This window comes from Colossoma macropomum, unplaced genomic scaffold (genome assembly GCF_904425465.1).
Source record: "Colossoma macropomum unplaced genomic scaffold, Colossoma_macropomum, whole genome shotgun sequence".
In the NCBI taxonomy this organism is placed as follows: Eukaryota; Metazoa; Chordata; class Actinopteri; order Characiformes; family Serrasalmidae; genus Colossoma; species Colossoma macropomum.
The window spans coordinates 17,174,103-17,187,561 of record NW_023494809.1 but is presented as its reverse complement, the minus strand read 5'-3'; the positions used below and the strand labels follow the sequence as shown (position 1 = coordinate 17,187,561).

The window sequence follows — 13,459 nt, the reverse complement described above, 5'->3', positions numbered from 1 at the left end:
CAACTAATTGATATTTCACTTCGTTGCCGACATTTTTTGTATTATCGTCATTATTGATGACACTGATTAGTTGTTGCAGCCCTGAATGGAATGGATTGGAATACGTTGTCAATTTATCACAAATACAAAAACAACATATTGTAATGCATTTTCAGTTTAAAAGATCATATTTGTATGCAAATTTAGAGTTCAAATGTCAATGAAGCAAACATGTCACAGTCTATAGTCACCTACCAATCCCTTAGAAAGTTATTACTATAATACAGTACTGTGCAAAAGTTTTAGACCCCTGAGTAAATTAGATTTAAAAAGGTGTTTATCTTGACTTTTTTATTTTTTAGACAAGAAATGAAATCTACTGAACATGGACTTAACATTGGGGTTAAAACTTTTAAATATATTTAAAAAAGATTTTTTTCAGGGATGCCAATATTTCTGACATAAAATGTTGAGCAATTTTTTTTTTAGTAAGTATCTTCCATGGCATCCATTATTAGTGCTCTTGGTAAAAAATGAACAATACTGAAAATGTAATGAGAGAAATGCAACTTTCAGTGAGATACAATCATTTTAAAAAAATCAATTTTTTCTCAGAAACATTGCATTTTTTGCACTTGTTTGGAAGACAAAGTATTGACGAACAGGAGAAGTGCCTGTATGTGTGTCTATGCGGGTGCGTCCTTTAAGATAAAGTATCTACCAACACAATGCAGGCTGAACTGTCTCTCAGCAGCATCCACCTGCATTCCTGAGAGATCTTCTTTATTTACTCTTCACAAGGGTAAATAAAAACATCCTAAATCCGTAAGGAATAATGAGGATGGATTTGATTGCACATGGCTGGCATTGCAGAAGCAGCAGACGCATCCATCACTGTCCGGCGCTGGCCAGATCTGCAGTGATGCTGTTAAAGCTCCTTCACCAGGTCAAGCAGTGAGGGGCTGAACGATGCATGCTGAATACTTACAGGACATGCATGCTGAATACTACTTGATCTGAAGGTGCTGACTGCATCAATTTTGGAATATTAGAGTCAATTACAATGAGGGTGAGAAGTATGCTAGTTATGGATAATGTAAGTATAAAAAAAGATAAGTTGTTAATGAGTAGTTAATAGTTAATAAGAAGTACATAAGCTATAGGAGGTACAGTAGTTACACACTATAAGAATTACACTAGTTATAAGCTATACAAAAAAACCTAGTTATGAGCTATAAGAAGTGCACTAGTTAAAAGCTATACAAATACACTAGTTATAAGCCATATGGAGTTCACTAGTTATAAACAATAAAGAGTGCACTAGTTATAAGCTATAAAGAGTGCACTAGTTATAAGCTATAAAAAGGGCACTAGTTGTAAGCTAAAAAGTGCACTAGTTACAGGGAGATTCACTTGAAAGAGGCCTCGAATATTCTGTAATATCTCTCGCTAGGACGAAGCAATCTGAACTAAACAACGTTCAATGTGCTCCTCAGTATATGGAGTTTCAAACAAGCCAGGATACCCCTGCGTCAGAGCGATGAGGTAGGCGCAGGACATCCGTCGCAACATTTAACCGCTATTTGCAACTTCTGGGTGCATACCCCCGTACACCTTCATGTGTCTGGCAGAAAACAGAGATCACTTCCAGCATCACATGTAATGCAATCGATTACACATACATCAAGGTATGCAGTGTATTTTTTTGGTTCAGTTTGCTTCATTCTAACGGGAGTTAGAAGTAAACTACTTATAAGCTATAAAAAGTGCACTAGTTATAAGCCATAAGAAGTACACTGGTTATAAGCTATAAAAAGTGCACTAGTTATAAGCCATAAGAAGTACACTGGTTATAAGCTATAAAAAGTGCACTAGTTATAAGCCATAAGAAGTATACTAGTTATAAGCTATGAAAAGTGCACTAGTTATAAGCTATAGGAAGTATACAAGTTATAAGCTATAAAAAGTGCACTAGTTATAAGCCATAAGAAGTACACTAGTTATAAGCTATGAAAAGTGCACTAGTTATAAGCCATAAGAAGTACACTAGTTATAAGCTATGAAAAGTGCACTAGTTATAAGCTATAGGAAGTATACAAGTTATAAGCTATAAAAAGTGCACTAGTTATAAGCCATAAGAAGTACACTAGTTATAAGCTATGAAAAGTGCAATAGTTATAAGCCATAAGAAGTACACTAGTTATAAGCTATGAAAAGTGCAATAGTTATAAGCCATAAGAAGTACACTAGTTATAAGCTATGAAAAGTGCAATAGTTATAAGCTATAGGAAGTATATAAGTTATAAGCTATGAGAAATGCACTATTTAAAAGATATAGGAAACATGCTATTTATGGCTAATGTAAGTATGAAGAATATGCAAGAAGTATACTTGTTATAAGGTTTAAAGAGTATATTAGTTATAAGCTATAATATACAATTAAGGTCAAAATTATTAGCCCCCTTAATTACATTAAACAAAATCCTTTTTTTCAAGGAAATGACCAGTATCAAAAGAGTTAATAGCATAATTACTTCCAAAAGAACAAAGACAAAATCTCCATGAAGTTATATAAGATAAAGATATTTTACTGATGCACTGAGTTGAACAAGAAAAAAATAAAAATGAGAAGCCTACTCTGACAATTAATAGCCAATATTGTAACCTTTCTGAACCACAACTGACAGTTGCCTTTTACTGTAGTTCCTAACCAGGTTGGCACAGGTTTCTTGATGTATCTTAGCCCATTTCCCCACGACAAAAATGGTTTTCGAGTTTTCGAGTATTTTTTGGACCTTAACTTTGAGTTCCCGCCATAGATTCTAAACAGGATTAAGATCTGGGCCTGGAGAGGGCTCTCCAGGACCTTGATTTTGGTGTCAAGTTTTGGACCAGCCTGGATGTGTGCTTCAGGTCATTGTCTTGCTGGAAGACCCAATGGTGACCTAAAACTACACTGGCAGCAGATTTCTTCACAGTATCCTTCAAAATGTCAACATAGTCTCCTTTCTTCATGACCCCATGCACCCAAACAAGGTTCCCTGTGCCTGAAGCAGTAAAACAGCCCTGCAGCATTATGCTCCCACCACCATGTTTAATTGTGGGAACAGTGTGTTTTTAGGGTTGAAAGCAACATCCATGTGCCCAAACAGCTCCAGTTTAGTCTCATGAGACTAGGACACACTTCCAAAACTCATCCCCATGTTTTAAATGGCCACACGCAAACTTCAGTCTTGCTTTGATGTGCCGCTGTGTGAGCAATAGAGTTTTCCTTGGGCCCACCATGATGAAGGTCACTTACAACAGTCTTCCTTGAAACTTCAAGTCCAGAAAAGGCTAGTATAGCAACAGTCATCTTCACAGAGATCTTGGCGTTCTTGTTGATATTTCTGATGAAAGGCTTTGATATCATGCACTTGCAACTATGCCCAGGTTTGTTTCTTAGAGAATGTGTCTCCTTGTACTATAATGCAACGTACAGCTGTACTGGACACCGTGAAACACTTGAAATTTGTAGTATAGCTGTCCCTCTAAAGACAAGCATCTACTACCTTCTTTCTGAGGTCCAGATTTTTTTCTTTGTTTTATGGCATGATTAAATCATTTTTTACAAGAATGTAAAAGTGGTGCCGCTCAATCTAGCCTCCAAGTGCCACTAGCCTTGTCCATTGGAATCTGTTTAGTAGAGTTCAATGCTGACTGATTGCACCAATCAATTCAGATGGCGTTCAGGTGTGGTTTGAGTGCTAAAAATTTTAATTTGCTACATTTTCTTGAAGAATTCACGAGGGCTAATCATTTTGACCATCCCAATTTTCAATACATTTAGTATACATAAATAATTCTTTTAAAAATCCCAAATGTACCAAATGGGGCCTTTACATTGATGAATGTGTTGCTCTGTAAAGTCTTATGAATGATGTTACCATTGGACAGAGATTAAGGCAAAGGTAACATATCTCATTGGGGGCTAATCATTTTGACCTTAGACTTGCTTTAGCTTTATAGCTCTCTGCAGTACACAGGGCTATTCATACTTCTCATAAGCTACAAGAAGTGCGCACATAATAAGAAAAAAGAACTGTGCTAGTTATGGCAAACGTTAAATATTTAGCATATATGATGCTCCTAACACCAAATCAGAAATTCTGAAATATATTTTTGGGCTTACTAAATTAATTTCTTGGCTCATAAATAAACTGAAGGCTTTCTGACAGTTGTAACACAGGTTTGTTTAGTATGGCACACCTTGAAAATAAATCTGCTGGGGATGTAAAGTTTGCTGTATTTTTTCACACAAACTTTAAAACAATTCAAAATAATTTTGAATCTCCTGGACACTTACTGGACACTGAGTGATGCTCTGCTCCCACTGGCTCATGCTCACACTCTCCTCCAGCATGGTACATTTCTTCAGCACCAAATCCCAACCACAGTATGGATCCCTTGCTCCTACACATGCCCTGAGAGAGAGAGAGAGAGAGAGAGAGAGAGAGAGAGAGAGAAAATACAGCTTAACAGATATCCACAGATAAAGATTTTGTCCAATTCAAGAGGACAGCTAATTAAAAAATCTTGTTATGTGAAACACAAAAGATAAAACCAAACTGTCAAATCTGGTGACTATCAAAATGTTGGACACGTGCACATCCAAAACAGCTCTTCTAATGAGTGAATTAAGCTGCACCCATTGCTGAAACAGCTTGTATAATTTCTATTGAAAAAAAGCACTGACCAAAACAATGGGAAGCTCTTGAGCAGATGAAAATGAGCCTAAGGTCAGCATGCTCAATGCTGAGCAATGGCTAGAGGGGTATAAAGCCCCCAGCACTGGGCTGTGGAGCAGTGGAACTGTGTTCTCTGGAGTGATGGAACTCCATCCAATACCTATGGGATGAGCTGGAGTGATCCGGAACTGATCATTCATCATCAGTCGCTAATTTCAGTAATGCTCTTGTTGCTAAATGCAATTAAATCCTTGCAGCAATGTACTGACATATAGCATAAAGCTTTCCTAGAATTGATAAGACTGGTTCTATAGCAAAGGGGGAAACTTAGCAAACTCTCTATTAATACCCTTAATTTCAAAAGAAACACTGGAGGAACAGGTGTCTACAGACCTTTGGACACAATGTATGTGTAGTAAGTTTATAAAATCACTGTGGTGGTGATCAGCATGCCAAACACTGCAGTATTTGTACATGTCTCCTGGGCAAAAAGCCAACAAAAATGAGGCATTACATATTAATGACCAAAGCTCAGTTTAGGGAGCCAAAATGGATGTGCCATGTCAAAGAAAATCAAAAATCAGAGCTTCTAAAAGTAGAAGTAGAAGTAGCCTAATCTTTGCAGTTGCAGCAACAATTGGACAAAACGGTACATGATTGCAAACAACATGAATGTGATATCAAATGTAAATAGAGCTTCTATCAACAGCGAAAGCATTGGCGAGAAAACAAGGAAAGAAAATGAAACAAAAAAGCATCCAAATCCAAATATTACAGTAATTAGGTTGGTAGTAAATCTAATGTGTAAGGCCTTCAGTCCAGCTCCTGAAGTCCTAACCAGTGATAACCTGGATGCCACTGAGAGAAAAGAAACTGACTGGACAATTTGAAGATTTTAAGATTTTACCCTTTAGTTTCCAAATAAAACTTTACAATGAAATAAGAAAATTACTATAATACTTCCAGAGTTTAAATACAACTATCTATAAATGACAGTCTCTCTGAAGGTCTAGAAGGCTGTGAAGGTCCACCACTGCTTTTATGAATCTGGCTCATGGTCTATAAGCAGGTGAAAATGAAAGAGAACATTGCTCCCTTTAGATCTCTTGTAAAGGGCATTGATCTAATATGTGTGTATGTGTGTACATGGTGCTAAGCTACAGCTGAGGAATCTTTTGCTCGAGCCAAGCAATTTGCATCAGCTGTCGTCTTTTGTGTCCGAGCGTTTGACCTGTCCCGTCAGGCCGCCAGGGTAAATTCGGCTAAATTCAGACCGTCTGCACTGAACTCAGCACTTCTCATTGACATGCAAATGGGGAGTCCTGAGCAGTGTTTGCTTTATGAGAGCACACACACACACACACACACACACACACACACACTGTCTGCTCTCTCACAAGCAGAGATTAGAAGAGCACACTTGAAACAGATCCTGGAGGCATAACGTCAAGCACAATCATTACTCACCACTGCCCCTCAGGCTAGGGTGGTCCAAGACAGCATTTAATATCAGCCTGTGGTTAAGGCTAATATATAAATATTAATAGTCTGATAGAAATAAATATACATCATTATATTCCCATATTCCCAACATTATATTTCCACAAGACATTATCTAAGAGAGTTCAGTCATCTGTAATCACATCTAATCAACTGATTTTAATATGAAAATGGAAAAAATTGGATGTCAACAAAGTTTTTGTTATTTTAGCTGTCTATCACAGCATATTGGAGCTGAAATTAAACAATTAATATCGGCTAAAAGTGCAGACATTCAGCTCTAATTTGAGAGTATTTACAGCCAAATCAAGTGAGCAGTATGGAAATTACAACTCTTTTCATTCATAGTTGCCCCAGAATGTATACGGCCGTCATATCATCAGTACATGGGGAACCATTTCCTTGGACAGCCATACATGCCCTCGAGATAACACTACCTCTGCCATGCTTGACAGATGAGGTGGTATGGTTTGCGTCATGAGCAGTTCCTTCCCTTCCCTTCTCCGTACTTTTGTCTTCCCATCATCCTGGTACAAGTTGATCTTTGTTTCATCTGTCCATAAGATGTTAATCCAGAACTGTACAGGCTTTTTAGATGGTTTTTGGCAAACTCTGATCTGTTCTTTCTGCTTTTGAGGCTTACCAATGGTTTATATTTTGAAGTAAAGCCTTCGTATGTACTCTGATGAAGTCTGCTCTTGATTGTTGATTGACACAGATGCGTCTATCTCCAGAAGGGTGTTCTTGATCTGGCCATTTGCTATGAAAGGGTTTTTCTTCACCAATGGAAGAATTCTGTCATCCTTCACAGGTGTTGTCCACAGTCATCTGAGCTCATCAGTGTGTTTTTTTCTTTTTTAAGCATGTACCTAGTAGTTCATTTGGCCACCCCTAATATTTTTACTATCTCTCTGATGGGTTTGTTTTGATTTGTCAGCCTAACAACGCTTGATTCACTGACAGTGAAGCTCTTTGTACGTCACAGTGAGATTTAATAGCAATACATTCCAAATGCAAACGCCACTCTCGAAATAAACTCTAGACCTCATCTGCTTACTTCTTACCTGGCCGTAGAACAGCATACCAGCCAATTCTCCAATCATTTTTGCATCCCTAAAAATGGGTGAGGTGTTATGTATGGAAATGGTTGTAATTTCTTACACCAATTTGGATGTAAATACCTTCAGAAATAAAGCTGAGCTCATTTAATGTAATTTGCCACTAAAATAACAATAACTGTGTCGCGTCCAAATTTTTATGGACCTGATTGTACACAGAGAGAACACTACAGGCCTGAATGCTTGACTACAGTGATGGGGTCTGGCTTTTGGAAGAACATTTATCCATCCATTTGTAGAATCTGTCAATCTATGGTGCCCGAACATTTTACTGAGACACTTTCTTGTTGGTTTTTTCCTTTAGTTTGCCACCTGTCTGTATTTGTATCCTAAAATCAAAGACCATAAATTCACATTTTAGACAATTTAAGACCTTTAAAGGACGCAGATACTCATCAGTTCCACCCATTTTTTAACAAGCCGCCATTGCCTGGAAATCTGATGCAAAAGCTGATGAACTATTCAGGACTTACTCTCGGGTCTTATGGAAATTGCAGCGAATGAGGGGGATTTTGATGACCTGGTCCCTGACGCCCACAAACAGCTCGCTGCGGCTGTGCAGGATTAACAGGCTGAGGATGGGCTGCCGTCTCCTGGGGGGGAAAAGCTCGATCTCATCAAGCAGACAGCTGCCTGTGGTCTGATTCAGCGGAGAGAGCACTTTCTTAATGGTGCCGTAATCTGGGACACAGAGGGAGAAAGAAAGAAAGAAATAAAGACAGACAGTAGCTGAAGTGAACAGGAAGAGCATCTGTAATGACTCTACGCTAATAACGAGGATAAGAAATCAGCGAAAAAGTTCAAGAAAACACTTTTCCGCTTCACCTTAGTCACCCGAACTCAGCTACTCTGCCACCAGAGCTGCACCACAAAAAGAATGTGTTACCCAGAAAGAATTCATTAGCAGCTCACGCACATGCAGCTCTTTCAAAAGCCAGAAAAAGATGGAATTAGCAATAAAATTACCTTTACAACTCGGCGCATGCGAAGGGATCCTCATTCGCGCTATTTCAATAAGAGAGATCTCTTTTTCTGCGCTATAATATGACTGAGAATAGTCAATGGCCCCACATTATCACAAAGAAGGGATAGATTATTGAGTTCAATACCTACATAGAGACATTTTCCCAGGAGTATTTAATCTTAATCTTTTCAGCTTCATGGAGTTTTAAAGGTTTTATGAAACGTATAGTGCAAGTACAAAGATCATTGACTTTTAGACTCAGTGAAAAGTTCTACTTAATTTGCCTCACTATCCACAAAGTGACCACAAAGTGACTAACAAGTAATCTGTCAATTTTTATACATGGTACTATGCAAAAGTCAGAGACCCTTCATTTGTTTAATTTCCAGTCAAAAACGGCTGGTAAGTACAACTTATTCATTTTTCAGAAGACATTTCTGAGGAGAATTCCACTTGTATAATGAAGAGGATAACCTGGAGGTCCACTGTGCAGGACCTGGTAGACCACCAAAACTCCCTTTAGATAAACAGTATTTTCATCTTTGAGAGAGAGGAGAAAATCAAGCTTCACTCTTCCACCAGGTGTTTCTGTTCACCTTCCGCTGTGAGAGACAACTCAACTCGAGTCTGAAAAGATATGTAGCTGTCAAGAAGCCCTTACTGAGAAAAGGAAACAGATAAATCAAAGAAAGAAGCTGCTGGTGTTCTCAGAACAATGGACTGACCACCCCAGAGTCTAGACCTCCATTATTTAGCTACATTAGCCTCAGAGCACCAGTGCATTTGATCATAAATGACCTCTGGGCAGACAAACTGGCCGTGTTTAACTCTATATTGGATGTCTGGTGAGTGATCTAGTTTTGAATCTATGCTAACAGATCTTCCACACTAACAATGAAAAATGTTCTCTGACTCCTCAGCTAAAGCTGGCTATGAGAAACAGGTGTGATGGGCCTAAAAATAACAGCGAGATCCACGCTAATAGCGTAATTAGCAAATAGCTGCTATTAAACCCTTATTGCCTTCTGTTTTGATGTTCAACATTGTAGAAAATTATCTCGGTAAAGTGATCTCCTCTGTTTGACAGGTAATTCAATGCAATTTCATGCCATTTAGCAGCAGGTATCAGATATCTACATTCCAGATATTTAGCAGATATTAGGGTCAGGTCTGCTGCCAGAAACTTCAGTGTTTACAATGCGTTCATTGATACACGTGCAATAGCTGTGCTGTGACACAACTACTTTGCTTTCATTCAGCCTTGCGGCCAATTATGGATGCTTCAAAATTAATTAACCCAATGAGCTACCAATTAGTGGCATTTTCCCTTCTGCACAAATGTTTTGAATATTTGAAGACTGCGTTCTTAAAAAGCACTAGAATTTCGGCAGATTTGAATAAAATGAATAATACTAAGGAAATTAGCCTAATGAAGTCGTCTTCTGAATGTATTAACTTCATTTCTGCTACTCTAATATAATAAATCACAGAACACATCAGATATCCAACATAACGAATATTGTGGAAAAGAGTCTTTTTTCAGCATGATAAACATGACAAAAATGGAAACATTTCTACAATAATTTTGAAAGTAGATTTTCAATGCATAATGAGCACTGACAATGTTTTATGCCCAAGACTAGGATTATTAGATAAATATTGTCATATCAAAGCCTTTTAACTTATGTTTATTATTAGTATTTAATTATTTAAACTTGATAGTGCTAGCTGTAGGGCTGGGCATCATTTCAAATATTTTGATATGGAGACCAACACTGATACTTTGAGTTCGACAACAATTCCTGAACACTTTTTTCAATACATTCTCTTAAATTACAAGAACAAAGCGGGCGTGGCCTAACCCAGAAGTGAGTGTGAGTTGCAGGAAGTATATTTATATATTTAATGACTGTGACAGAATGCAGACTAGCCAACAAACGCTGACGATAATAACACACATCCCAAATGGCAGCGCGTTTAGGATGCAGCAGTTACTTCGGGTCTTGAAAATATGGTGATTTTCTTTCTTGTAGTCGGAAAACAATTTTGCCCAAGACGTGCATGAGAAACACTGATGAACATGTTCCTGTTTGATATCAGAAAACAGAATTCAGCTGTAATAAATGATGGACTGTTGGATGCGCTGTGCGACCTCTTCGTGAACCAGGCCTTGGGACTGTGGGACTGGACATTCTGTGGTCACTTTGTAGATAGTGAGGCGAATTTAGTAGAACTTTTTACTGGATCTAAAAGTCAATGGGCCTCGTTCAAGAAACTCACAGCTTTCACAAAGATTCTGACATTCACCAATGTTTTCTTATTCGGCATTTGTTCTTAGGTCAGAACAGAATCTACACATTCAGGAGCACAAAGGTGCAAACAATTCTACAGTTTAAGAACATGCCATGAATCTGACGTAGACTTTTTCTTGGGACTTTTCTCAAGAACAAATTTAAGAAAAAACTTAGGAAGATATTGGTACATGAGGCCCATTGATCTTTGTACCTGCAATTTAAGTTCCATAAAACCTTTAAAACTCCATGAAGCTGAAAAGATTAAGATTAAATACTCCCAGAACAACATCTCTATGGAGACAGCATTTCTGATGCAGCCATCCAGCTAGCAGGGATAACAGCACACCACACAGACAGGGTAGCAGCACTGTCTGGTAACACCCATGGTGGTGGCTTGTGTGTTTACATTAACAATGAAGAAGAAATGCTGTAGTAGTATTGAGTTGTTGCTTTATGACTGTAAAGACCTGGTCATTCTACCTCCCCAGAGAGTTTACTACCATGTCTACTGTCGCAGTGTACATTCCACCTAGCCCTAATGTGAGGGAAGCCGCTGAACAAACTCTATGTGGCTATCAGTAACCTACAGACTGTCTTAGTGCAGTCTGGTAGCCTTAGTGCAGTCTGGTAGCCTTAGTGCAGTCTGGTTGGAGTTCCTCTCTAGGCTTTCTCCACACAAAGAGTCTACCGTCAGTTTAATGTTGTGCTACAATTTTCTCTGAAACACATATTTTGCCAAATGTTTTATGAAGTAATCTAAAGAACTTTACCGATGGTTAAATGATTAAGGTATCCTAATACTTTTCGGGGATGCTGTGCATGAACACTGTCGTTAACTAACATTTTAAGCCTTACATCATAACCTTGGTATCTGTGATCATTTGAGGTACAATGGTAGCTCCTGAAATATAGATTACTTATAAATTAGACAATAAATCAGCCTTTCCCTATAGTGCAGGTGTGGTGTAATTCAGCTTACCCGTGGCCAGGTAGATGATGTGGTAGAGCATGTCTTTGCCCTGCACCACGTCCACGGCCACGTGAGAGAAACGCACATTATCCTCCATGAAGTATGGCACAGGAACGATGGGCTGGATCACCTCATGCATCAAGATGAACTTCTGAGCATCTTGCAGGTTCCTCTCCGTCAGGTTCACATAGGAGCCATAATCTATAGTACCACACTAAGAGAGAGAAAGTGAGGGGGGATTACGAGATTGTTCACCAAAGCCCACTGTAGCCAAAATATCTATTCTCTCTTCCACAAAGAAGCACACCAACCAACCTTGTCTTTTCATGTTTGTAATTCCTCTCTAAGAATGTCCCAATCAAGATATTTTTGTCGTTAATCCTGATCTGAATCATCTATTATTGAGAATCTGCTGATCGTAATCTGCAATCTGATATCATCGATAATGTCACAGTTGTGGCTGCATTAGATCATATCATTCGTGATTTCATTCACCGCCTCAAATGTTCTGCTGCATTTGTGCAACAGTTTTGCAAGGTAAAGCAAAGAAGCCCCAAAACACTGTTTTAAATATCTGTTTTAACACTGGCAATTTCTTTCACCCAGAACAATAGTTCCAGCAGCTTAGAGTAATGGCAATAGTTAGCTTGTTTAGCTGTATTTTAATAAAAGGTGCCCACCATCAATTTTTTTATTTTCCACTTTAAAGTAGTTCCACACTGACATTCAATCCGCAATGCTAACTTACACCTAATACGCCAATTGGTTTATGCCAGAAAGACCTACATAGCACATTGGGGTAAAACAGCCCTAGTGAAGGATTGAAATTCTATCAGCTTTTAAAGGAAAAAACATGCTAACATGGCTAAAAATGAATGGCAGCTAGTAGCTACCATTTAGCATGATTCCACTTACATCATGCTAACTGGCAGTTATATGGTTTCACTTATTTTTAGCAACATTAGCTTACTTTTGATTGAGGTTAAAGGTAAACCATCATGCAAAACCATAAAATGTGTCAGCATTAGTTTACAAAGCTGATATTTGATATCCCATAACAGAACGCATTATTCACACATGGACTTTTTTTGGAGTTTTGACATTTATGGTCCAAACTGAAGGCTGAGCCGTAAGAGAAGGTGAAATATGACTTCAGAGGTGGGGCAAAAATCATTACATTTTGATTTGATTGATTATGAAAAAACGAGAATTTTGCTTTGTAAATGAAATGATATAATGAATTGTGCTTGATGTTATCAGACACAAAAACTATCACAGTAAAACATGTTAATTTTGGCAACAGCCAATACTGATCCATTAAAATATTACTTCATTGACTTAGATGCTGTGGCTTCAGATTGGATCGGGCACCCCTGCTGGGACTGCAAGCATCTTTTGTGCAAAGTGCTGCATTCAGATCCTTCATCGCGCCCGCTACATACAAATCAATCTGAGGCCAGCTGGCCCCCAGTGGCCGCTCTGGATTGCTGAACGCTCTGCTAGACCACAGAGTCAGTGAGAGGGCTGTGCTCCAGAGGAGATGCCTTATTTGTGTGGGTGATGTGGAGTGGTGTTCGGGTTGCTGGGCCACGGAGGGCTGCTGAGTGAAGAGTCCGCTACAGGGCAGGAGGAGAGGCATGGGGGTCCATTTCCCTGATTTATTCCCCATTCTCTCTGCCTGAGCAGCCTCAGGGCTTGAACTGTCATTTGGCGAGTGGCCACAGAGCGGAGCATATGCTGCCGTGACCATCATCAGGATTAAGAGCTGTTAAAGTGCTTGAAATTGCTCGTGTCCTGTAAAAGGACAGTGACATATGTAGCGGCTTCTATACGTGGTGCATTTCAAGCTGCAGGTGGGGAAATGCGTTCATGCATGCTAATGTACTCTCTTGGCCTTAAAGCAAAAA

The 13,459-nt window shown here is 38.8% G+C and overlaps 1 protein-coding gene across 1 annotated transcript in view; it reads right to left on the bottom strand.

Moving 5' to 3' along the window:
- The window catches only part of sema5a (sema domain, seven thrombospondin repeats (type 1 and type 1-like), transmembrane domain (TM) and short cytoplasmic domain, (semaphorin) 5A), a 238,508-nt gene that overhangs the window by 75,644 nt on the left and 149,405 nt on the right, over window positions 1-13,459 (bottom strand). The window contains exons 10-12 of the mRNA XM_036558268.1: window positions 11,562-11,766; window positions 7,798-8,005; window positions 4,325-4,442 (exon numbers count right to left, since the gene is read on the bottom strand). Coding sequence (XP_036414161.1) covers window positions 4,325-4,442; window positions 7,798-8,005; window positions 11,562-11,766 — 531 coding nt within the window. The remainder of the gene's footprint in view (window positions 1-4,324; window positions 4,443-7,797; window positions 8,006-11,561; window positions 11,767-13,459) is intronic.